The 26,828-nt window shown below is 35.1% G+C and overlaps 1 protein-coding gene across 2 annotated transcripts in view; it reads left to right on the top strand.

Annotated features, from left to right (window-relative positions):
• NOVA1 (NOVA alternative splicing regulator 1) overlaps nucleotides 1-26,828 on the top strand; it is a 155,899-nt gene that overhangs the window by 126,505 nt on the left and 2,566 nt on the right. For both annotated transcript variants that reach the window (XM_074148887.1, XM_074148888.1), the window contains one exon: nucleotides 26,326-26,828. This exon is cut by the window's right edge. In XM_074148887.1, coding sequence (XP_074004988.1) covers nucleotides 26,326-26,828 — 503 coding nt within the window. The remainder of the gene's footprint in view (nucleotides 1-26,325) is intronic.

Here is a 26,828-nt window from a genome sequence, read left to right as displayed (position 1 = left end):
GAATATTGTCAAATGGTGTAGCTGAATACATAAAGAAAGGGAAATGTATGCTTTGTGTCCTACCTGTATCCCACATTACATCTTTTAATGCATTTTATTCATAAACTGTGTTCAATTCAGTTTTCATACAAATAATCAAGATCTCTTTTAAACAGCATTAAAATTGTATCTATGAAGAAGAGGAATGAGTTCCTTAAGTGGCGTTTGGAACTGTTTTTATCATTAACCATCGAAATTCCTACCGGTTTATAATTTTTTTATCCATCCTAGTAATTCCTAGTGGTTTCTAGCCATTCCAGCAGGAAGCACAAAGCACATGATAAGACAATTAAGGCCTTTCTGTTCATTCTAGTGATAAGTGACGTAGCTGGCAATTGTTCCCAGACTGTGGTAGTGATTAGCATTCAGCACCAGTGTATCGACAAGTATCTGCACTGCGGCTGTCACACGAAAATAGGTTCCAACACAGTAATCTCAAACCTGTCAGTAGTCATGTAAGTACCCAATAGGAGAGTGTTAGAGAACAACAAATGTTTGTTTTTATATATGGCTGTGTAAGATGATTCTCAATAGAAAATAACCATTCAGGTATAGGTTTTCTCACAAGATGTTGTATTAGGATAACAGGAAAGAGCTTATTTAACTGGACAGAAGTCAGGAAATAATACTGTTAAGGTGTAAGATAAATACACAGCACACCCTGTTGTGTGGATGTAGTAGCATATCAGGCTTAAGATCATTTAATTTTCGATAATATTCTACTAGTGCAAGACATTATATTAAAGATTAGTAAGGTGTTTAAGCAAGGTTTAAGCAATACTCAATTCTGGGTTGCTGTGGGAGTGAGATTTTTAAACTGGGTTGGAGTCATTGCAATTAGGGAATGTCGAGTATGTGTGTTGATGAGCGTACCTGATGTGATCCTTCCCGCTGGTCGAGCATGTCAGTTGTATTCTTTGGACAGGGCTTGCATAGTGGGCAGAACAACTTCTAGGCACACTTCTTCCCGCAAGAGGAAAATAGCTCTGCCAACAGAGGTCAAAGGAAGCTAGGCAGGAAATCTGGCTTGTGTTATGTCTTCCTTTTAATGACTCATTTTCCTTCATTCAGATGAGATCATAACTTCTTTTGTATGGCAATTTCCGCTTTTGTTGAATTGTTTTTTGAAAAATCCAGCGTTCATGAAACTACTCGTTTTATGATTCTCAAGAAGAGGATAGTCGCTAAAAAATCTCATATAGTGGAAGAAAACAGTTCCTTCAGAACTGTTTTGCTATACTGAATTGCTATGGACACAAAAGAAACCTCTGTGTTGGAATTGTTTTTTTCTTTAGTTCTTTGTTCCAGGAAGATATACATCTGTCAATATTATTGTTGCAAATATTGTGTTTATTTTTTCAGTAGAACTTCCTTGGGCCTTTTTTCACATTAAAAATTCATGCACTACAAACTTCCCAAGGAAGAAAGAACCAAAGAGTCAATAGAATTAGGAACATTTCAAATAATTTTAATTTTTTTCCCTCCTGTCCTGCCTATCACTGAAAAGAACTCAATCTTTCTGTACTTTTAGACTGAGAACTTCTGTGTTACCCCCTCATGAACTTTGTCAGCTTTGTTTATAACAGAACACTGACAGACATATAGCTACAGTAAGGAGACTGTTCTGCTGATACCCCTGGAGCTGGCAGAATATAGCTTTACTTTTATTTACCAGAAGGAGGAAATCAATTTTACTTTTCCACAGTACACTTCAAGTGGGAATTTCATCTCAAAAATGATGAATAACATCATAAATATCATATAAGACATGCTTGCTTTTCCTCTGTAGTACCTTGAAAAGGTACAAGTTTTAATACTTATTTTAACAGTTAAGTGACATTAGATAGACAAGTGTTTCTATAATTAACCTGTTTAGATAATTTCTTTTGTTTACAACATTATTCTTTTTTCTTCTTATATGCCTGCTTCACTGACGTTACTGTTATTTTAGAGAGAGAAACGAGTGATATAACCTAATATTTGTATTTCTCCTGTCTACTTGATGTACATCTATAAAAGCAGTTGCAAACCCTTGCATGTTTCCTTCTCCTATCCTCCCTTTTGCCATAAGATTGATACCGCTGCAGATGTTCGCTACTGGCTTTAAGAGAATAAAAAGCCAAAGCACACATTCCCATTTACAAGTGAGTCAGGAGAGTGATGGGTAGGAATCCTTTCCCCTTCACTTATAATTTAGATAGGCTTAAGATCAGTAATGTAATAGGATTTATCATCACAAACTTGATGTCATTAACTTAGTATACTAACTTCTTTTATTTTTTCATTTTTAAATGCACTGGTGTTTTCCCATAGCATTTGCATTTTTTTTTTTACAGTTATACCTTCTGTATGGCTTCTTTGTTGTTGTTGCACCTGAAACTCTTCTTCTATTATTTAATATAGTGTAATAGAAATATAGAATGCAGATAGGTGTAGGATTTGTCCATTCAGCCCTCAAGTCTACAGTTTTTTGGAGCATATCCACATCATCTGGTTGCTGCAATATCTGTAATAAATAATACTGTTCAACCTTTTTACATGATGAAACTGAACCAGTTTCCTTGGTACTGCCTGTACCCAGCAGGTACAGCACAAGCGTGTGGCTGTTGCAATCTTGGTAGCGGGAATTTGCACTTTTGGATTATACTGTCTCTTTATTTTATGCAAAATCAATGTAATGGGATATAATAGTATACCGTTATAGGTGTACTAGAGATTGAGGGATTAATTGATATCTCTAAATTGTAATGATTGATCTAGATGGTCTCCCTCTTTCTGACTTTAAAGAACAGTCCTATCCCTGTCTGTAAAATGACTTGCAGAAGTATAATCTTTTCGTTCCTGATAGAGAGGTAAAATCTGAAAATAGAGGCTGTTTGTAAAGCATACTGACAGCTTTTAAAGGATTGATGAACTCGTATCACTTATTTAATGTATAATTTGTTGTGGGAGGTGGAAGAGAAAATACGAAAGAAAGCTTTTATTTAGTCTTCTGTTATCATTAGGACATGAAATTTTAAAATAAGTATAATGTCCAACTTCATATTATAAAGTAGATTAATCTTAAAGTACAAATAGTGAGTTTTGATGATACTAGATAGCTATCATAGGTCATGGAGATACCATCTGTATTTGGCTTTGAAAATTTGATGTGAGGATTATTTGAAATATTTTCTCTCTGATATTTTAATTGCAATATTCATCTAATTTTAATTCTGTAATTTCAGTGTTATTTCTTACAGTGGTATTGAGAAAATCCATTTTCTTTTTAGGTCTGTCACAGATTGACTGATGCTGGACATATCACTTGATCTTTCTAAATATCAGTACTGTGTATTTAAAAGCAAAGTCAATATAAAGTTATTTGGCATTCTAATAAAAGGTGCTGTAGAATTAAAAAAATGTTAGTACTTTAATTTGATTGGTCAGAATATTTGCCATGATAGATCTCTGTGAGTTAATAATTTAACCTTTTTTCAACCTGTGAGATTGGTCACTGATAAATACAACCATTTTATTTACATCCGGAAGATGATAGCTCAGTTCCACACGCAAAAATAATATGATGTTTGAAAAAGACTTCAGCTAGTAGACAGTGTTTCATATGGACACACACTAAAGAATTTAGTACACCAGATTCTAAAATCATAAATACATGAAGACCACAAATTATTAATATATTAAACAAATACATTCTTTTAATTATGGCATCAAACCACTTTTTATTCACAAGTGGATAGGTGAGAAGGAAATCAGGTTTGATGTGGCAGTGGTGTTCAAAACTATATAACTGTAAGAACCTCATCATGATATTTAGAGGAATAGAGTTGAAGAAATACATCCTGTATTTTGCTGACTTTTTCTGGAAGGTCCTCAAACTTATGGTATACTTTTGCTGCCTACAGAAGAATTCTTCACATAATTTCTCAACATAACATATCCTTTTGGTTAAGTCTCAGCAAGGACTGTCATCATAAGTTTTAATACTTATTCAGGTCCACATGCAGAGTTCTTTTCTGTGTAGGTCTTGCTATTTCTATCATAGTCTTAGCCAGTAATAATTTTGAGTCCCTATTGAACATTTTAACAAGGTTGAATGAAAGTGCCTACATTAAAGAGAAAAACACTTCTCTTTCTAGTGTGAGAAAACCCTTACATTTCACATTTGTAGGTAATTTTATCAATTGTAAATTCATAACTCTATAAAGTCACTATTTGTTTCAATTTAAGAAGAAGACAGAGTTCTTTTGTTTTGACTACAAGTTACCTATGGCATACTGGAGACAACATGTAATAAATGTTTTATATAACATATCTAGAAAGGTTTAGGAAGAATTATTCCCCTGTTCAAGGGAGGACTCCAGTAGAGGTTCCAGTGCTTCAGAGGCAATCCTTCCCACTGCTCTTCAGCTGAAATGCTTCATGTCCAAACTCTAAGCAGAATTAACCTATACTCCATAGACTAACTGTAGGCTTTTTCTGGTTCTCAGGTTAATACATTACTTTTGTTATTTTTCTCCTGTTCTTTGATAGCTTTTTCCCAATATTTTGCAGTATCTGAGCGCAGTGCTTTTGTTTGCTTCTTCTCCTTAAAATATAATTTTTTTAGATACTATAAAGATTTTTAAATAAGTTTTTAATGTGAAAATGTTTTTATGTGAAAAAAGTTTTTATGTGAAAATCATTTAGGTTTTTTTTTTTGTTCTTTTTTTATTGTCTGTTTCAATTTTTCCTGTTCCTTTATATAGATTTACTTGTTTTCTTTTTTCTCCTCTGTCCCACCAAACAGCAGTTTTAGGGTTCAGTGTCTATTGTTACTTTCTTAAACATAGGGGAAATGTTGTCAGGAGATTCATGAGACATGGGGAAAGATGTAGCTTCTCACAAAGTCTCTTAATATTACTGGCATATCATTCATAGGATGTCATGAATGATCTGTCAGTTGCAGCCCTGAAGGTAAAACCATGATTCCATGTTCATGTATTTTGTTTTGATTTTATGCTTGAAAATAATTAGAATCAGTTAGCTTCCTATTTCATCCCCTCTTCAAAAAGACGCACTTTCTCAGTGTAATGGACAGCACTACTACTATTCCTTTTCTATTAAAATGGATAAATGTCTTAAATAAGTTTCTCCTCATGTTTTGAAATCTACCTGGTTGTTAATTTTTTTTTGTTGTTTTTCCCCCCATAGATGAAAATAGGGAGGAAAAATAACCAAAAAGAAAATGCATATAAAAGTAAAGCCTGAAAAAAATGTGAGAAAACAAAGGGACAACCTAATTTCTTTTTTTCTTGTAAGAAAACAGCTTTTAACAAGATATTACGTTGTCACTCCTTTTGTGCATTCATGAAGACTTAGCCTTTCATCGGTTTTAATCCTTAGTTTAGTCATTAGTTTTAAAACTTGTTAAAGGAAGTGAATAACGGTAGAATTTTGGAAACATACTAAGATAATTTAGAAAATGTATACATTTTACTGTAGTGTGATCTTAAGAAGCATGCTTTTGATCTCATTAATTTATTTTTAAATCAATGTTACTTTTGTGAACATGCTAAGATTTGGGAGAAAAGTTGTCATTACACTTTCCTGTACACTTATGATTTGTGTGGGGTTTATTCACTTTAAAATATTTTGGAGTGAACATGAAAAAAGATAAGGTTTTTTGAATACAACGGATTTGGCTTTATACTCACATGGATATCTTATTCAGGTTGTTTAAGTGTTAAAAAATCTCACACTGTAAATTGAAGATCTTGTTCTTTCATTTACGGATGTTTGTAGATATGGTATGTAGGTTTTGGCATTTGTCCATGTCCTTGTACTAAGAAAAGGTCCTATTTGCTTATGAAAAAGGATCATTAAACCCATAAAAATTGGAGAATACATATCCTTCTCTTTGCCAAAATATGGTCAAGGTCTTCAAATGTCTGGTGCAAAGGGGTGTTTAATTTTTTTCATTATCACAGAATCTTCTTGTTTGGAAGGGACCTTTGAGATCATTGAGTCCAACCACAAAAAAAAAAAAAAAACACCCACAAAAAAACCCCCCACAAAAAACAAAACAGAAAACCAACCACACACCACGCCCACCCACAAACAGACACAAACCAACAATCTCGGACACTAGAGCATGCCCTGAAGTGCCATGTCTACATGCTTCTTAAATACCTCCAGGGATGGCGGCTCCACCACCTCCCTGGGCAGGCTGTTCCAGTGCCTGACCACTCTCTCAGTAAAGTAATTCCTCCTAATATCTAATCTAAACCTCCCCTGCCGCAACTTTACACCATTTCCTCTGGTCCTGTCATTGTTCACTTGGGAAAAGAGGCCAACACCCACCTCTCTACAACCTCCTTTCAGGTAGTTGTAGAGGGCAATGAGGTCCCCCCTCAGCCTCCTCTTCTCCAAATTAAACATGCCCATTTCCTTTGTTCCAACTGTTTTAAACATACTTCTTTTATCAATACAAAACAAAAATAAATAGCATGTTATAAAGTGCCCAATATTTCTGTGTTTGAGTTCCATCCCATGTAAGGTAGAGTGAAAGTTGGCAGCATGTAACTCTGGTCTAACCAAGAGTATCTTTGACTTCAAGTCCTTAATACTCGGGTTTGGTGACATACTGTTTCATTCAGAACAAGCACTGGGAGAAAGCCAGCCATATTCTAAGGTATACAGGCAAAGAGTCAGTTAATGTGCTTGTTGCTGTTTGAACAACCCAGAGAAAACAGAATGTCAGAGCAATTTCCGGAATGCAAATCTGGATTACTTTATTGCTTTTTTTTTCTACCGCATATTGTATCAGTCACACAAAGGTTAGACTCTAAGTTTTGAACTATTCAGAATTTAATTTAGCAGCTCTTAGGGAGTTCAGAATGTATATGATCAAGAGTTGCATGAGAATGTGGAAAGCAACACTGAGGTTACAGAGTTTACTGTCACACCAGGACAGATTCTGTACAGCACAGACTATAAAGGTAGAAAAGGCAATATTGTATTTTTCTGATGTGTCAGAGGTAAGTTGATCCTGCTTTGGCCATATGTTAGTTAATATTTTATTTGAGCCATCTGAAACATTATCCCTTTCACAAGCTGTTTATAGGAGTACTGCAGCAATGCACTGCACTTTCCTGCAGGCTTTATGCTAGATGCATCGTTTGCCTTTTGTGTGCTTTGAGAATTATCAGATGGTGAGAAATCATAGATAGATGTGAGAGAAACCCACCAATTTTTTTTAAGTAGGCCTGATATGAGTGAAAAAAGGAGTGTTCTGTGTGTACAAATCATAGAAAGAAGCTGGTTGATTTATTGCACTATAGGGGATAAGAGGTGGGAGATTTTTCTTCTTCCAGAGGTAAGGTGCATCTGTTGAGATCTTTGCCCATAGCATAGCGTCCCACACTTAAGATAGTCAATACCTTTACCCTGCAGTCAAAACAGTACGTAACTGCATCCTGTTCAGAAGCAGTATTTCCCCTTAGTTTTATGCCTGGTGTTATTTTCATACTTGCTGGTTTGGGTTTTTTGGTTAATTTTGGTTGTTTTTTTTTTTTCTTCTGAAAATTAATTAGACTTTCTATAGACTTCCTACAAGTAATAACAGTTATTCAGAGGCATAGTTTACAAACTGTGGATTAGTGGGAAGATCATAAGCATCCTTAGAAATGCCCAGGGCCTGAGTGCACTGGTCTTGTTACGTACCAGTGATTTACGTTTGAATCTTTGCAGTTTGTAGCCTTGAAGAGTATTTGTCTGGGGGTAGAGTGACTGCTGGCTGTTCGACCTTCTGTTCTCCCCTGCTTCTCAAGCAGCATCTCAGCAAATGCAGCCTTTGAGATCAGTCTTTCTGGACTCTTTTTTCTTTTTTTTTTTTTTTTCCCTATTCCTTCACATTATTCAGCAATAATGAACTACATGACAAGTTATTCATTCAGTTGAACTTGGCACCTGTGATTTGGATGGGGTTAGAAAAGTATATTTTAAATTTCTATTTCTTTTCTTAAAGCCTGCAGTTTGGCATTTCTACTGCAGTGTAAATTCTTTCGTGTTTCTAGTGACTTAATACATGATCTCCATGCTTCTCAGCTTTTTATAGGGTTTTTTTTTTTTTTATTGTTTACTTAACCAAAACATAATTGTAGTGAGAATATTTTGATCCGCTTGATTCTCCTAATAGTAATTGTAAAATTGTGTTAGTAAATTAAGAGCTGCCCCCTACCCATGAGATACTGAAATGCAATCTCCTTGTAAGCTCTTTTAAAGTGTTACTGCTTTACGGAATAAAACTGGTTTATGAAATAGATTAAACTGTGATTAACACCATTAAAGAGTACTGAAGCAAAATGCAATTCCTCTGTACCTTCTACAGACCTGTGTTCATGTATAATTGAGTGATGTAGAAAAAGAAAAATCAAGTCAAAAGATTAGCAGATCTTTGCAGAATATTTATTGGTCATAATATATTTAAAATTTTTAGTAAAATCACTGTGTAAATATTATCTAGAACCGGTATTATCACATTCAGTTTTAGAAACAGAAGGAAATAATGGATAGCTGTTTGTTAGACATTTCCCAGCTTATATTTCACCTGTATTTGAGCATTTAAGAGGCTGCTTTGTATAATTTCCTGTTTTAATTATGTCAAAAGTAATTAGATAATTAATGCTACACTTTAACATTTACGGTAAAGTCTGGTTGGCTGTACACAATACGTATGTATACGCTGAGGGTTGTCTTTACTGCATGCAATTTCTAAGTTAATTGTAAGTTATGTCTACCTTACATTAACAGGAACACATGTGAATGAGGAAAATAAACAGGCGAAATTACAGCTTTGATGAAATGAAAGTTATGTTTTGAAATCTGAATGTAAGAATTTAATTTAGAAATTACTAATGCCAATAATCCATGTATGTTTTATTATAAAAATGTTTTTGAATATTAGGATACCTTTTTGCTAGGTTTATTTTTATGAAAGAGTCTAACTACAAAAAATCAGATGCAAAATGCCTTAACTAAAAATGTTGTTATTACAGCAGATATTTCATAAATGTAATCATATTCTATAGCCTATGCACTATTCAGTACTTGTTACTCAAGCCAAAATGGCATTACTTAAATATAATAGGGTAATGAAAAGAAATTAACTGAATACATGGCTTCTGAAATACAAAATTTTTATTATACTATTAATGGTCCTGCTAGTTACACTACAAATACAGAAGGCCTTTCTTTTTGACCTATCTGAATTTTATTTTGAATCAATAAAAGTGAAAGAAAAGATTATAAACTTGTCAATTTGAATGTCAGAGGGCTCAGAAAAATTAGGCTTTTTAACATCATCAAGAGCATTTTTTCATTTCAAAATTAATAAAAGAATGATTTTTATTAGAAATATAATTTATTTTTACTGTTGAAATAGTAAAATAAAACTCTTTAGCAATAATCTCACATAGTAATATTAGTAAAAAAAGCAATTCAAATTATGTGCAGTTTTATGTAAACTTTCTGAGATTATAATAATTTATGATTCATTTATTGAGCTCTGTCCTAAAAGAGTCTTTCCTGTAACAAGGTTCACAGTGAAAGTGTGTTAAAGGAAAAAGGGAAATACGTATTATGAAATCAAAACTGATCAGCAAATCTGTTGATTTCCTCATCTTTATCTCATTTTGAGACATCTTTCATTTTTTCATTTTTATTTTTGTATTTGTCAGTAACTTTTCTCTCAAAATAAATATAAATTGTAATCTGTGGAAGGCGAAGAATATGTATATAGTTTGCATGTGCATTGAGACCAGGGCAAGAGTCAAATGCAAATTCTTTTTTAGTGTATCTTTAAAAAGATTTAATCCAACCTATGAGGAAGCTGACTCCAAATTTTATCTTTGAAAAGTATTTTTCCAAGTTAATGCATACACAATTACACATATGTAATATAGGTATAAAAACATGTGATGTATCTGTGTAAATACAAGCATGTATAACATTTGTGCCCTACAGCCTTATTGTGCATAAGGAGTCTGAACATTTATGTCAGGTGATTATCTGGCCAAAATTATTAACGTGTACTGTATTCAAGTATTGCCTGTGCCTAGCTTTTGTAATTCTTAGTTAAATCTTAAAAGTTCCTAATTTTTTTGTTGTTGTTGCTTACTTGTAGATAATTTTCCTTAATGAAATTTGGCTCCACAGATTCCCATTGAAGGAGAAGTATAACCAAAAATACAGATGCATGAAGACAATTGGGTTTGCAAATGTGTGGTTTAATAATAAATATATACAGTTTTCCCCACTGTGCTAAATTTGGTATGATCCAAATCCAAGATCTTCACATTTAACAAGGAGGATGCAATTGTAACTTCAGTTGTCTCTTGTCGGTGTAGCTTTCTTTGATAAGCTAGGTTGCCTTCATAACTGGCCTGTGTTAGCACCTATCAATCTTTTTACTTCTGTTTACTCAAAGAATTGCTAATTTCTGTCATTGTGTCCACTTATTCCAATGTTCGTTTTCCGTTCCAGCGTTAGTTACTATTCCCTTGTGGTTATCTTGGTTAAAAATGCATAACTACAAGTTTAAAAAAGGGTAAACCAGAAACTAGATAGATATACATATAAATTAAACATATACATATAAATCGATGGGTGAATGTTAAGTTCGAAGCCAGCCACTTAACTTAGTTATTGATATACTTCCCAAGGCCAGCAGCTTGATATTACTTTGTTCTATTCTCTGTTCTTTGTCAGGGATGTAATGTCAGGCTCTGAGAGGAAGGTTTTGCATTGGCTTGTGAGAAGACTCTATTAGCATTAGAGGTCTATGAAGTCCCGTAGCAGTAGTTATTACATTTGAAGACATTCACCGATTAATGAAACTGTGTCCTCTTTCTAATAAAAGTTTCTGGTAATTACTATTTTTTGTGATCTAGAGAGATACCATTATTTAAATGTTTTCTCTAACAGTCCTATACTTCCTTTCTCATTTGGAAACAATTCTCAAATTATGGCTATAAGAGAGCCTTCCTGAGAATTTCATTGAGTAGTTCTTGCTATACAAAATTCTTTTTTAATAGTTAAGCAACAGTCAATAAAGAAAGGATCAAACCTCTGCTGCTGGTCATTTTTTGCAAAGTCGGGGTGGAAAGCAGCCATAGCCCTTGATACCACTAGTCTAGATCATTCATCTGGATAGACCAGATGCATTTTGCCTAAACCAGATTTCTTGCTGTTTTTCACCATGGTGCTATACAGAACAATCTATAGGTCAGAACATGAATAAATATGCTCTTATTTTCACTGAGCTGAGACATTAATGGGGTTACCACAAGGGTTTTAATTCACATGTCTCTCCTCCTCCTTTTGCTGAGAAGAATGGAGAACAGAATAATTACCTCAGGGTTTTAATTACAAATAACGTAGAAGGGGACGTTAGGGTTTATTATTATTTTATTTTATGGCCATGAAAACTCAAAGGTGTTCATTTAAACACTACATTCATCTTCTATCCTCTTTATTGGTTGCTGTTTGCCATGTTCATTAGTTTTAAATGTAGCAAGTATTTTATCATTCTACCATGTTTACTTGATGTGTATAGGTTGATGAGATTATAAGCTTTATCTTTCATTTTACTTTAGAATTTTGTGATCTGCAAGTAAAGTTCATGTGCAAAACTGGTGCCAGATTAGGTCAAGATGCACCATTAAAAATGCCCTGTTCTGTCTTTTCTTATCTCTGTGTCTGTAACTAAATATAAACTGAATATTAAAGATATCTCTCAGTTAAAAGAGATATTATTAAAATTACTTAATATTGTTAAGAGCTGAAATTTTGTTTCAAAGGAAGGTTGTAGAATCTCTCGAAATAATTCTGTAACGGCGTGGATTTTTTATTCCATGATCTTGTAATGTGGAGAGCTTTCATTTGGTTTTGTGCATAAGCACACTCATGTCTGACATGATCACAGCTGTGAGATTCTAAGACATGATGGGCTTGGGGGTAAGGGATGGCTCCATTCATTGTGTGTGTATAGAGTAAGAATATGTTCATGTCTCCATATGGATTCGTTTGCTTTTGTTTTTCCTTATTGTTTTTCAAATCAGCTGAATTATGAACAAATTATTTAAAGAGGCATTGCTGAATAAATGGCTTCTCTAACTGAACTGAAGCTGTTGGCTAGATACTAAATGCAATAGGACTGTTTCTCCTTAAAAGTAATGAAGTATTATGGAGTCACATATAGAAGTGTGTGTATATATATAAAAGTATATATTGTAGTGATATCTTCAAGTGGTTTGGGTTTTACTTCATGTATTTACATTTCTCTAAGCTTTTGTATCAAATCTTACATCAGTGGGAATGGTAAGAAGGACTTTCCTTTTCTTGTTTTGGTTTGGTTTGGGTTTTTTTTGCCTTTGTTTTGGGGTTTTTGTTTTTGTTGTTTCTTTAAATTGTGTGCCTAGCTAGATGTTGTGAGTATTTAAAATCTTCCTCCTTTAAAAAACTGTATGGCTCTATCTTCTTATTATGTGTTTATATCTGAAGGAAACCTACGATTACTAAATCAAGTGAAGAACTCATGAGAAAATTTGTATTTATATTACTCTTAGGAAAACATTTTGTCATTACAGTTTAGTTACTAGACCTGACAAGGTACCTTCCACTCTTCATTTTCATGTTACAATAGTTTACATAATGGACTTTGATGAGAAGGAGTAAGTTTTTACACAGAGTAATTATAACCCTGTTCAGTGATTCACGAATTCTTCATTACAAGATTATTAAGGAAACAGTCAAGAAAAAGGACATGGGCATGCAGCAGTAATTTAAAATTGCCAAAGAATATCATCACTAGGAGTTTCTTAAATCAGTACTTGAATTTAGGATTTTTTAAATCCTTTAAACAAATGGTTTGGCTCTTGGGTTTGCTGAACATGCAAAAGATACAAATGTTTTTGGATAAGATGCCTAAATAAGCATTTAGGAGTCTAAGTATGCATTTTTGTAAATTATCGTTCATTTCCTGTTTCATAGAAAATAATATTTCTAGAGTCCTGAGAAGTCCTTGCAAGGAAGGTACATTTTTTCCATTACTTGCTATCTCCTTCTGTCCATAAATTAATTTACTTCGAAATAAGTGTCCTGCTTAATTGAAAATCCAGTTCTAGATGTCAAGCACTATGCCAATAATAGTTTTCCATGCCAGTGAGCCATTTGTGTACTGAGAGACCAAGTCCTTCCACCGACCAGTGCTTGTCAATAGGTGTGGGTTATTTCATGAGTCTCGTCTAGGTCTAAATTTATATCTGCCATATTATAGATACTAATATAGAGATACTGGTATGCTCTGTATGTAACGGTTAAAAAAACACTGATATTATCTGAGTACAGTAAAGGAAAAGTGAACTTAGATAAATGCTGAAGGATGTACCAGTGTAATTATATATGTTTTTTATCGTGCAGAGCGGAAATTGAAATGCTTGATAAATAATAGAAGTTTTAGGCACCAAAAATAGTATAAACCCCTCATTTTTCTAAACCACAAGTAAATCTAACGTGGTGGCCAGTAAAATAGTGATGAGGTTGAGGTGGATCAGTAATACCAAGCTCTTGTTTAGTATTTTAACATCATGGACTGGCTGAACCTTTACCTTTGCCACGTGCTTTTCCAGCAGTGGTGGCGTGGTGTATTGCACCTGGAGTATATTCACTTGTCTCTCTGTTTCCCACTAATTATCCTTTTCCTCCTCCACCCATCCCATCCTGAGCTGTATTTTTTTTATCACAGAGACTGTCTTCCTAGTATATGGGGTTCCATTTCACAACTTTTAAACCGTTACTATCAAAACAGCCTTACTTGATAAATTCCTACAAGTATCTCTCTCTCAAAGAAATAATTGCTGTGATCAGTTAAAATTTGAATTGATGGAACTCGTCAATGTTAAAATCATGAAAGCATAGGATTTCTTAATTGCTATTAGAGAAACACCTGATGAATGGCTATATACTTATACCTACTGCTAAACCTTAATGATATTATTTTATCCCTATGTGTACAAAGTCCAAACAAGGATCGGAAGAAACAACTGGTGCGTGATTCTAAAATCTTTCGGTACCTGTGATGAACTGAAGTGATTGAAAACTATACGTTTACTATCAGTCATCATTCGAAACCAAAGTGTGTTTAGCAGAATTTGTCACCATATCTAAAACAGAAGATGACTAAAAATTTGCTGTATTTCTATGTGACAACTGTTGGTAAATGTTGAAGGGTGATTTATATTGCCATAGTACTTTTGAAATAGAAATTTGATATTTTTGTTTTAATGTACATACCCTTCTGATCTTTAGCATATTGTTCCTGTACTTTTTTTTGGTATTCTTGGAGTCTGCCTTTTTTCTCAGTTCAGAATAACAAGATGTTTCAGATCCTAGGTAATATCTAGTTGCACTTTCTTTTTCCTTTTTTCAATTTTTATCATTTTTTTCAGTCTTACAGCTTCTCACTTAAAACTTCAATTTTCAAATGATCAAAATATGATAGTTGTAATAGTGAAATTGTTGGATATTTGTGAGCGTAGAAACATTAAAATACGGAAATCAACAATGTATTTTAAGAAAGGGAATAACAGTTGTCATATCTCCTGAGCGCTTTACCCTATTCCTTTGGAAATCACAAATCATAGAATGGTTAGAGTTGGAAGGGACCTTAAAGATCATCGAGTTCCAACAGCCCTGTCATGGACAGGGACACCTCCCACTAGACCAGGTTGCTCAAAGCCATATCCAGCCTGGTCCTGAACCTCTTTGAATCTGTTTATACAAGTAACCATAAAGTTCCTATTGCTAATCATCAAACTCTTTCTTTTGACCTTCTACAAAAGGATCTCAAGAGCAAGAAGGAAAGTGACTTTTTTTAGGGGACCTTAAAAATCCTTCTTTTCCATACCGTAGAGTTGAAAAGGTTCTGCTGGATCACCTTATTTCCACAGCTTTGAAAAGAGAGACCTCCTGCAGATGGTGTAGAGTTGAGAACTTAAATTTTGTTCTGCATTACCAAATGAACACTTAATACGTGTGCTACGTAGCTTGTAGAAATCCATTGTGTCAAAGATAATGTGAAAACAAATTAGAAGTACTAGTTTCCTTTTGTCCTATCAGTCCTATAGATAGACAGATTCATTTTAAAATGTAGTTTTCAGAGATTGATTTTGAGTATTTTTACTTGGAATGCTGAAATGGGATTTTGATTTTAAATTTGGATTTAAATCCTAAATTAATTTGAATGAAGTTTAGTATGTTGTTAAAATAATGCTGTAATCTGGCCAGCAATGTCAGAGGATGAATATCTCAATGCATTTGTAGTATCCTGTATTAAGCTTTCAAGTTCTAGTCAGCTTCAATGAAAAGTGTCATTGACACAGTAACGGCAGGTCCCGTTGCACATTTCTATTGGCTATCCTTTCCTCTGAAATTAAGTGACATAACTACATCATATCATTTTGTTTGCATTGATTTGTTTTAGAAGCACATCATTGTATATTTTAGCCATGTTTATCAAAGCTTATACTGAAAATTTGACACTGTTGAGTAGCTGTGAGGTTCTGTAATATTAACATTGCATATTAATCTTGAAAAATTCTACTCCAGTCAAATGCATATTAGGCTTCTCTTGGACTTGCAGGTCTAAAAGCATATTAAAAAGTAAAAAATAAAAAAAAATTGAAAGCCTCAGTCTCTTTGAAATAAATGGAAAATGCATTCCTAAGCATCTGTGCTTATAGGCTGTCCAAATTTTACTGTTAACATTTTATCAGACCATAGGATTTCTCCCAGTAATTGTTTTCATCAAGTATAAGATTTCTAGTTAAAATATAGCATATCATTCAGAACAGGTTTATAGCTGATCTGCTACTGTTATGCTAATGGAAGCAGCTTTTTAAGGATTCTCTTGAGAAGTGCAGAAATGTCCTAGTCATTTATCTTATCTTCTTTTGTCTGAAGATTTGTCAGGAAAACCACCAGTGCAATGCTGCTTTGGACTACAAGTTAGTAGCCATGAGGAGCAAAAGTAACCTCTATAGGTTTTGTGACTGAGAACGCACAAAAAAAGGGATACACCTCCTTCGCCCCAATTTCTGTCAGGAAGATCAATTCACTTTGAAATCTGGAGTGGATTTTATGAGTTTATAAATGAGATCCTGTCTAATGCAAAACAGTGGGAGTGTTCTTGATACCATCAGTGAGGCATATTTGGTTTTAAAATAACGTATATTATCTACTTTTTTTGTAGATTCTTTTGTATTGAGAAGTGTCTTTTCCGCAATTCCAATAGTGAAATTGTATTATAATTATATTGTGTCTTTCAGTCAGAGGCATCCCAGATTACTATACTCACTGGTACTGTAAATAGTCACACTTCTGTGAAACACATCCTTGATTCTGGAATGTTGGCAGGTATTCACAGAACACCATGCAACAAATTAGATGAGGAAAGGAAAAAAGGGAGATTTTAGATAAGGGGAGGAGGAATTGTTTTGAATTTAGCAAGAGGGATAGGGTTAGCATTCTACTGTCACTCAAAGTGTCATTCAGACTTTACTGGCCAGAGTAGTTAGTGTTCCTGCTTTCTGTCGTCTTAAAAGGTGTTTCATCTGAACAATGGTGTAGTCAATATAGATGTGTAATTTTCTATGTATACTACATACTCTGCAATTGAGTGAAAATCTGATTTTTTGCTCTTGTATAATTCCACATGTAACCAGCTCATTTTTTTCTTCTTTTAAATATTTATAAAAGTGAAAAGTATAAATGAAACTACTCAAAATACATTACACTTCTCTGCAAATGTAATTTGAAACTCATGAAACATTAATGCATAAAATATGGAAAGTTGTTTTTATGCTACACAGAAAAAATTAGAAAAGTTAAGTTTCTTCTCTGTTATTAAAACCGTGTATCATAGAGAATTCATGGAGTATTTGGTTTCTTCCATTCCCATGCTTTTGAGTCATGTTTTTATGAGGGATACTCATGAAACTACTCAGACTTTTGTGTGTGCATTTGTGTATAAATTTTTAATAATATTTTGTTCAGAACTAGATAATCGCATAAAATCAACACCTGTATAACCAACATTGGTTTAATAATTATTCTCTTCCCATACACTACTTGTGTATGCACACATTTAGTAAAAACTGCGTTTGACAGAAACAGCCTTTCTATTTAGGAGTTAGAGCCTACACACACACTGGTGACAGAATGGCAAAATGCAAAAGCAGAGACCAGAGAATTTTTTTGTTTGTTTGTTTATGTAAATGTGATTTGCTGATTCCATGCTGTGAGAAGTTTGCATTCCAAATTACATCTTTATTTAAAAGCATAAAGAAAAATCTTAATGTTCATACTTTAGAGTGGGCAGAAGTGTAATTAGGTAGTAACTAAAAGAAGTGAGAGGTATTTTTTTCAGTCCCCCAAAGAGTCAAGTTTTAATATAAAATACTAATTGAAAAATGGTCTAGATTTAAGCCAAAGCAGCAAATTGGGGAAAAAAAAAAAAAAACCACACACACAAAAAACAAACAAACAAACAAAAACCAAACCTGAACAAAAAAAAACCCAAAATAACACCTTACATATTCTTTCCTCTAATAAATCTTTCCTCAGCTTGGTTCCAAGGTTCTAGGCCTCATGATTTCAGATGTAAATTTATTCCCAAGCTTTTAAGCTGAATTTAGGTTTCTATTGCATGATAGTTTTTAGGATTAAAATGAAATAATGTCTTGAGAAATGCAGCTTCAGGAGGTTCGAGAACTGGAACAAAAAAAACCACTTGTGATAAACAGTAGAGTGGAAATTGTCCAAACTCCTTCTGCAATGTACTGACAGATAGAAATAAATGTTTTAGAATATCTGTTTGCATTGTTATTTTAATGTATTATATTCGTAATGATCTAGTATTATTTTAACTTTAGAAAGACCTCTTACTTGCAATATGATTTTTTTCAATGGATTAATTTAACTTTGAATTTACTTGAAAGAAACAGTAGTTATGAGGGCAGAAATACCACAAATAAGCAGCATAGAGAAATAACAAAATTACCTTCATCGTGCAGGTAAAATATATGAAGGAAATACTACAAGTATTTGTGCTGCTTTTGATGAGAATAAAATCTCAGGAACACAAACGTGACTAGAAAAAATAAAAAGAATGTACAATATGTTGAGGAACAAAGTAGCAGCTAATCTCTTCCTGTAATCTTATTGCACTTGTTCACAGAATATTTCAGTTCTAGATATCGTTTTATAGAAAGAGAGAATTTGAATTAGAATGACATTCACAGAATTTAAACATACTCAGGAAAGATGAAGACTAATTTATGATCTAGGTTTACTTATATTATTTGGCTTATGATCTAGCTAAATTTACAAAGAACTGTTTCTCTTTTTATGGATATTCACTTATTTTTGTAAATAAATATCAAACAGACCATTAGAAAGATGTCTCTATCCCTTCTAAGTATTTTTTCTAAAAAGAAAAATGTATGCTCTTGGACTAAGCAACAGGGAATTTGTTCAGTGCATGACACCTCTGAAAAAGTAAATTTGTATTTCACCATATGTACATATGAAACCTAATCCAGGGCTGTTGAAATTACTGCTAGAAATTCAACTAGCTTTCTTTGTGTGTATGTATGTGCAATCAGTAGAGATCTGCTGTGTGAGCCTACTGTTGGAGGCTGAGCCTGAGTCTGATGTGAATAAACACCTGTCCAGACCAGCCTAGTATTTCTGCCTGCTTACACCCATAGGATGACTCATGACCTTTTGGTAGGTTGTTCTGCCTTGAACTCGTGGTTGGCATTGGGTATGTAGCCAGGGACTTTCCAAGAGTTGCCTGATACAATGGATCGTGGCTGTAAATTCTAAGTGCATGCAGGCATCATCTTGCCTGTAACATACTTAGTTGTTTTTCATAGATTCATAGATTCATAGATTGGTCCAGGCCAGAAGGGACCTCCAAAGGTCATCTAGTCCGACCTCCCCGCAGTCAGCAGGGACACCCCCTACTAGACCAGGTTGCCCAGGGCCTCGTTGAGCTTCACCTTGAATATCTCAAGGGAAGGGGCCTCAACCACCTCCCTGGGCAACCTGTTCCAGTGTTCCACCACCCTCATGGTAAAGAATTTTTTCCTAATATCCAATCTAAATCTCCCCTTCTCCAGCTTAAAACCATTGCCCCTCGTCCTGTCGCTGCAGGCCTTTGTAAACAGACCCTCCCCAGCCTTCCTGTAGGCCCCCCTCAGGTACTGGAAGGCCACTATGAGGTCTCCCCGGAGCCTCCTTTTCTCCAAGCTAAACAACCCCAGCTCCCTCAGTCTGTCCTCATAGGAGAGGTGCTCCAGCCCCCTGATCATTTTGGTGGCCCTCCTCTGGACCTGCTCCATCAGGTCCATGTCCTTTCTATATTGAGGGCTCCAGACCTGCACACAGTACTCCAGGTGAGGTCTCACCAGAGCAGAGTAAAGTGGCAGAATCACCTCTCTGGATCTGCTGGCAACACTTCTTTTGATGCAGCCCAGGATGTGATTGGCCTTTTGGGCTGCGAGAGCACATTGCCTGCTCATGTCCAGCTTCTCGTCCATCAGCACCCCCAAGTCCCTTTCCTCAGGGCTGCTTTCTAATACCTCATCCCCCAGTCTGTATTTATACTGAGGATTGTTTCTTCCCAGGTGCAGAATCCTGCATTTGCTTTTGTTGAACCTCATGAGGTTCATCTGGGCCCACCTCTCCAGCCTGTCCAGGTCCCTCTGAATGACATCCCGTCCCTCTGGTGTATCGACAACACCACACAGCTTGGTGTCATCTGCAAACTTGCTGATGGTGCTATCAATCCCTCTGTCTATGTCTTTGATGAAAATGTTAAACAGTACTGGTCCCAGGACGGACCCTTGGGGGACACCACTAGTCACTGCTCTCCATCTGGACTTAAAGCCATTGAGTACCACCCTCTGGGTGCAACCATTCAGCCAATTCCTTATCCACCGAACCGTCCACCCATCAAATCGTATCCCTCCAATTTGGCAAGTAGAATGTTGTGAGGAACTGTGTCAAAGGCCTTACAGAAGTCCAGATAGATTACATCCATAGGTCGCCCCTTGTCTACTGACCTAGTCACTTTATCATAGAAGGCCACTAGGTTAGTCGGGCAGGACTTGCCCCTAGTAAAGCCATGTTGGCTGTCCTGAATCATCCCCCTGTCCTCCATGTGCCCAAGCATGGCATCCAGAAGGATCTGTTCCATGATCTTCCCAGGCACAGAGGTGAGGCTGACAGGTCGGTAGTTCCCAGGGTCCTCCTTTCTTCCCTTTTTAAAAATGGGTGTGATGTTTCCTTTCTTCCAGTCTGCAGGGACTTCACCTGACTGCCATGACTTTTCGAATATCATGGAAAGTGGTTTTGCAACTTCATCAGCCAGTTCCTTCAGGACTCTGGGATGGATTTCATCAGGTCCCATGGACTTGTATGTCTTTAGATTCCTTAGGTGATCACGTACCATGCCTTCAGTTATAGTGGGATGGACTTTGTCACCTGGATCCTCAACTTGTGGGCCATCAATACAAGAGCTAGGAGGAGAGGGGTTGCCAGTGAAGACTGAGGCAAAAAAATTATTGAGAACTTCTGCCTTCTCTTCCTCCATTGATACAAGTTCCCCATTGCTGCTCATTAGGGGGGGTACATTTTCTTTAACCTTCCTTTTCTGGTTAGTGTACCTGTAGAAGCCTTTCTTGTTTTTCTTTATGTCCCTTGCCAAGTCCAATTCTAGCTTTTTCTGCTTGATTCCAGTAGACTTTTGTCACATCTTTTGTTGATCCTGATTTTCCTCCCAGATTTTCATTATACTGCCACTTTAGTTTAAGGATGGATGACACAGGACTACTTGCATTAATACAAGCCCACTGTAGCAGCATGTTTAGCCTGCCACACATAGAAATAATAGATGGCTCTTACTCTTCATTGTCTGCTCTCTACAGGAACTTGTGCTTTCTGAATACCCTCTCATCATCTCCAAGTCTATAGTCAAATGAGCAGCCAAAAAAAGCGTTAAATTTTCATAGGTATAGAATCCAGAGCCCAGATAGGCTTTTAAAGAGTTTAAAGTAATTGATGAGCAATGAAGGCAGAAAAAGAGATAGAATGGAAGATAGTAATTTAAATACAGTTTTAAGGGAATACAATTATTTGCTTTAGGGAGACTAAAATGTAGAATTGTGCCAGATTAGGATGAATTTGTTAGACTAGATGGAACCTTTTTTATAAAGGTGTTTCTTTGTTAAGAGGAGATAAAATAAGATTACACAACTGGTTGAAAGATTTGATAGGAGGAAAAAAACCCCACCAACTATTACAGAAGATTCATGGCATGAGTTATAATTTTAACTTGTGAAAATAAAAGAAGAGAAAGGAAAGCAGAATAACAGATAAAAAAGCTTGGTTCATTAATCTCTGTGCAGTCTCTTCAGAAACAGTTCTGTGAGGTGGAATAAGCAGAGGATGATGCAATTAAATGCTTCTACTGTCAAATTGTTGGGTTTGTTTTTTCCAAGTTTTCATGCCATTTTGTATAATCAGTGAGACTTTTTCATTTCTGGTGTAATTCAGTGCAGGCAGTCACACCACCATGTGAAGCTTTAAACTTAAAGGCATGGTTCTCGGCCTCCTTATGTTCAGTTACTCTAATCAGCATAACAGCCACATCAAGTGCTAATTCTTGCTATTTAGCCAGTTAGCATCCTCCCACTACGTTTGCCAGGTAAATATTTTGTATTAGCTGGGTGGCACATAAGGTGGTTACCATCCTCCCACTTCCAAAGACTGAGAAGTGAGAATATAACCAGAGTACATGTCATCAGAGAGAAGGAGGCCAAGGAAATAAGGTAATAGAAAAGTGAAAGAGTTGGGAACCTTGCTATAGGTAGTTGGTGGTCGTTGCACGAGAGGAGTGGGAATGACAACTGGGGAGGCAGGACATAAGGTGGTAGTGTGAGTGGCAGTGAAGGTTTGGTTATGGATCTGCTTCCCATGAAGATATTTTGCATGTGTTTATATATACTCAGAGCTGCTCAGTGGAGATTATCTCGTTGCAGCATAAGAGAGGGGATCAGAAGTGGCATAGCATAATCACCGAACATCTGGCATCCACAGTAGATGTTATTCAGCTCCCAGAACTGAGCCAGGGCTTTCAGTTTGGTAAATCAGAGGACTTTTAGGTGATGCTGACGTGATAGGTGAGTGCAGCATGGGGTTATGCAAGTGGATTGTCAATAAATGGAAAAGGATTAGGGAATTAGCTGATACAGAGTTTAAGAGCCTAGGATTTTGCAGCATGCAAGGGTGAATATGAGCCACTAATGCTAAGTTAAAGCTATTTGAATTGTGTCCTCTAGACATAGTGGCTGAGATCTCTCAATTACTGAGCATCCTCCTCTGAAGTGCAGAGTATCAAATCTCTGCTGACTTCCTTGGGAACTGAGAGCAACAAACTGCTCTCCAGTTTGAGCCTTTATTAAGCAGCACAGTTTCTCGGACTGTTGCACCTTTGTCAAGGCTTTTAAAGACATAATAATGTATTAGTGAAAACATATGCAGTGAAATTACTTTGTTTCTTTTATTTTTGTTAAAGTTTGATTTCTTTTCAGGGGAGATGTATTATACTCACTAAGCCCAATTTTGAACTTGCTTATGCTAACATAAATACAATGAGAGTGATGCCTGTGGCAGTAATTAATTTGCTTTGTGAGTAAGCAAATGTCATAATTGCAGTCCTTATTTTTTATAAAATCTATTTGGTATGAAATACAAGTTGAGTTCCTTACATTTTTTTCTTCCTATGGTATTTGAAAAAAAATTAAATTGCATATGTATTTCAAGCTTATGTTCATAATTGCTCTAGATACTCTTCTTTTTGCAGCACAAATTTCAATATAGCCAGGAGCGTACACACAAACTAGAAAACCTAACCTTCCTGCATAGTCAAAGATGCCTTTACTGGATAGCTTAGAGCACGTATTTTGGGTGGTAGTTAGGTTTCTCACTTCTGCATCCAAATCGCTTTCTGAATTTTTTATCTGTAAAAGAGAAGTAAGAGCGCCGTCCAATTTCCCTGACAGACAGGGAGTTAAGTACTTAAAAAATGGTGGTGGTGCAAGTAACAAAACCAAATAGCTAATCTTTGCTTTTTGCGTATCTGTTTCTATAACTGGAGTTGAGACCAAGAATTTTATACCTTGTAACTTAGTGATCTTACGGATTTTAGCATTCAACAGAAAACAAATATATATATATGTATTATTTGATTTGAACTAGCACCTAGAGGGCTATGGCCTAATATGTTAGATACTGTATTAGTATACAACACAACAAATGTTTGCTGTAAAGAGTTGATATTTCAATATATAAACCAGGGAAAACCAGGTGAATGCAGGGAACAGAGGGAGAATTCCAATGTGGTAGCAAGATTAATATGTCCTAAATAAAAAAAAATCCTAAATATGTTTTATTTTTTAAAGCAATTATCTCAATTTTTAAATAAGATTTTCAGTCAGTTGTCACTAATACAGGAATGTTTCAGTTGACAACTTCAAAATATTGCAAATGTTGCCATTCATTTCAGGAAGAGCGGGATCTTACTTATGTTTTATGCAAAATGCATACAGATTTATTTATGTTCTGTTAAAACCGAATTTTGATTGGAATATAATGTTTTCTGTGACATCTTAGTATAAAATAGATTGTGCATATTGTGTAATTCTTTAATGCATGTATATTTTTACAGAATGTTCTGTCTATTAATATGTGAAATATTTACCCTGGCAGGGGTTGTTTTTGAAAGAATATTAGTGGTACATTCCTATACTAAAACAATTTAAGAGAGTTGTCAGTTAAAACACACAATCTGATGTTTCTAAAACAGATATTTAGAAAAGGGTGTTTTTATTTATCTCAGAGAGACAAATATATAACATATTCATCCAGCAAGTCCAAGATTTATTTTCCAAAATGTATCATAATTTGTATGTTGTTTGTATGGCTAAGTACTACCACAGTTCTGGACAAGGTGGGATTGGATGGGTATGGAGGAGATCTTTCTTTATCTTTCCTCTGACTAGACAGGTAATTTTTTCAAACAACCAGAGCTGTTAGTGGTGAACTACATGAACTTTTGTGATGTCAATTGAGAAAAGTAGTGCTTTCTTATTGAGAAAATGTTTCTTGTTGCATACAGAACATTTCCTTCTTAATATTGTGGCTGAATGGTTATTGTATTTTACTACACCAGTCCTTTAGAATAATCCTAGCCATATTACAGTAACCTTGATTTTTCTGTGTTGCATGTGTAGCTGTGATATTACATGTGCTACAATGCTGCCCTAAAATTAAGTATTCTAGTTACTTCTGCAATCACGTGTGTGGTTATAAGAGTGTATTTTCATACCTTCTTAGGTTCTTCTCTTAAATTTACATAAGCATTTATGCCTAACTTGGTCAGAACTGTACACATTGGTTATGAAACCAAGCAGGATCAGGCAAATGACACTTGTCAAAATCTCCAAAAGAAGCTCTTAGTATGTCTTATGACCTGCAGTCAGGTATATGTTTTCTATAGTATGGGGCACAAAACCATAGTCATGAAAGCTGTCCTCTGCAAGAAAAGATTTGCAGTTTTATTGAATTTTCCTGGGTGACTGTTTTTATACAACTTTGCATTTTTAGAGTGGTAATTAAAATAAAATAAACCTAAAACAACAAAAAGAGTAAGTCAGCACCTAATAATTTTTATTTATTCTATAGAACATATTTTGTTCTGATATCAGTGAATGTGCCTGAAATTCTAAATAAATTTGAAAATCTATATGTGCTGTAAAACAATTCATTGCAAAATACAATATGGTATGTTGCAATTTTTAATGTACGTATTGTATAAGTGGAAAATATAAATGTTTCTCAACTTTATAGTATGCTGGATTTTCAAAGACTATTTTAATGTTATCATAACAACTGGAAATATCTAAAATGGGTAAGACTAGAAAAAGGTTATAGGGCATGCATTTTTATTCGTAATTAGTTAGACTTTATAATGAGACAGTAAAATGAGAATGTTGCTAATAAAATATTAATTGTATTTTGTATTGACTTGTTGCTGTGATTTTAGATAGCATTTTGGTGAAAGGATTGACAAATTGAAGTGTTACTCCTACCTTTATGCTTCACAAAACCTGGATGAATGGATATCAGTAGGCTACTAAAAATGTCTTTTTGTAAGATAAAACATCATATTAATTTAATACCATGAAACAGATAGTACATTAACACTTCAAGACACATTTGTAAAACATATATAGAAAACAAAAGCTATGAAAAATGTATAAATATTGAATTTTTATCTTGGGTGTCATTCTTCACTCAGCATTAATTCAATAAGGAATGAATTTTTTTACATTAATGAGGTTGTATAAGTTTAAAACTTGTTTAAACAGGAGGAAGGGTAGGGTTTGTTGGCAAATACCCTTTGTTTGAAGACATTTTGATAAACTTTTTAAGATGTACAAATGCCGTATTTTATTCTTTCAGAACCTTCAGCATTTAGATACTCTCTCCTGCACTTCATTTCCATAGGCTGAATAATAATGCAGTGCAGCAGATAATGAATTTCAGTGTACTGATGTGGATGACAGGTTGAACAATCAAGATCATGTCCTGTTCAAGACCAACTATTTTATCTGTCCATGCTATACCATATTTGCTTTAGCCAAGTGGGCTTTTTAAATTATTGTAACTTATAGATGTTTTAAGGGAAGGTAAAGAATTTCAGACACATGTCTAAGAAGTTGCTTTGCTACATTAGCCTGGAAAGAAAGGAATCAGATGAAAACATTCACTTTGATACAATCTAAGACAGTCTTTCCATATGAGCATAATACCTGCATTTGCTTAATCTTTTGGTCTGAATTGTACTATGCTGAAAGTGGTATATTCTGTGGGAGAATGATAAATATGATTTCCTGTTATTTTACCTTTAATTCTTTGCATTGTACATTTTAAACAGATGCAAGGTGTTAAAAATCGTGATGAGCTGTATTTCTTTTCAATATTTTTTTAACCTTTTCTTCTAAAAACATGGTAACTAACTTGCTTCATTCTTTTCCTTCCTTTTATAGGGTAGCAAAATATTATAGTGTTTATGCACAAAGCAGAAGTATTATTTATATATATTTTTTTTAATTACAGGTAAAGATTATAGTTCCCAACAGCACAGCAGGTCTGATAATAGGGAAGGGAGGTGCTACAGTGAAGGCTATAATGGAGCAGTCAGGGGCTTGGGTGCAGCTTTCCCAGAAACCTGATGGGATCAACTTGCAAGAGAGGGTTGTCACTGTGAGTGGAGAACCTGAACAAAACCGAAAAGCTGTTGAACTTATCATCCAGAAGATACAAGAGGATCCACAGAGTGGCAGCTGTCTCAATATCAGTTATGCCAATGTCACAGGTCCAGTGGCCAATTCCAATCCAACCGGATCTCCTTATGCAAACACTGCTGAAGTGTTACCAACTGCTGCAGCTGCTGCAGGGCTATTAGGACATGCTAACCTTGCTGGAGTGGCAGCCTTTCCAGCAGTTTTATCTGGCTTTACAGGCAATGACCTGGTGGCCATCACCTCTGCACTTAATACATTAGCCAGCTATGGATATAATCTCAATACATTAGGTTTAGGCCTAAGTCAGGCAGCAGC

This window comes from Numenius arquata, chromosome 6 (genome assembly GCF_964106895.1).
Source record: "Numenius arquata chromosome 6, bNumArq3.hap1.1, whole genome shotgun sequence".
Lineage (NCBI taxonomy): Eukaryota > Metazoa > Chordata > Aves > Charadriiformes > Scolopacidae > Numenius > Numenius arquata.
Note: the sequence above shows the minus strand (reverse complement) of the source record. Positions and strands in the feature narration are given on the sequence as shown.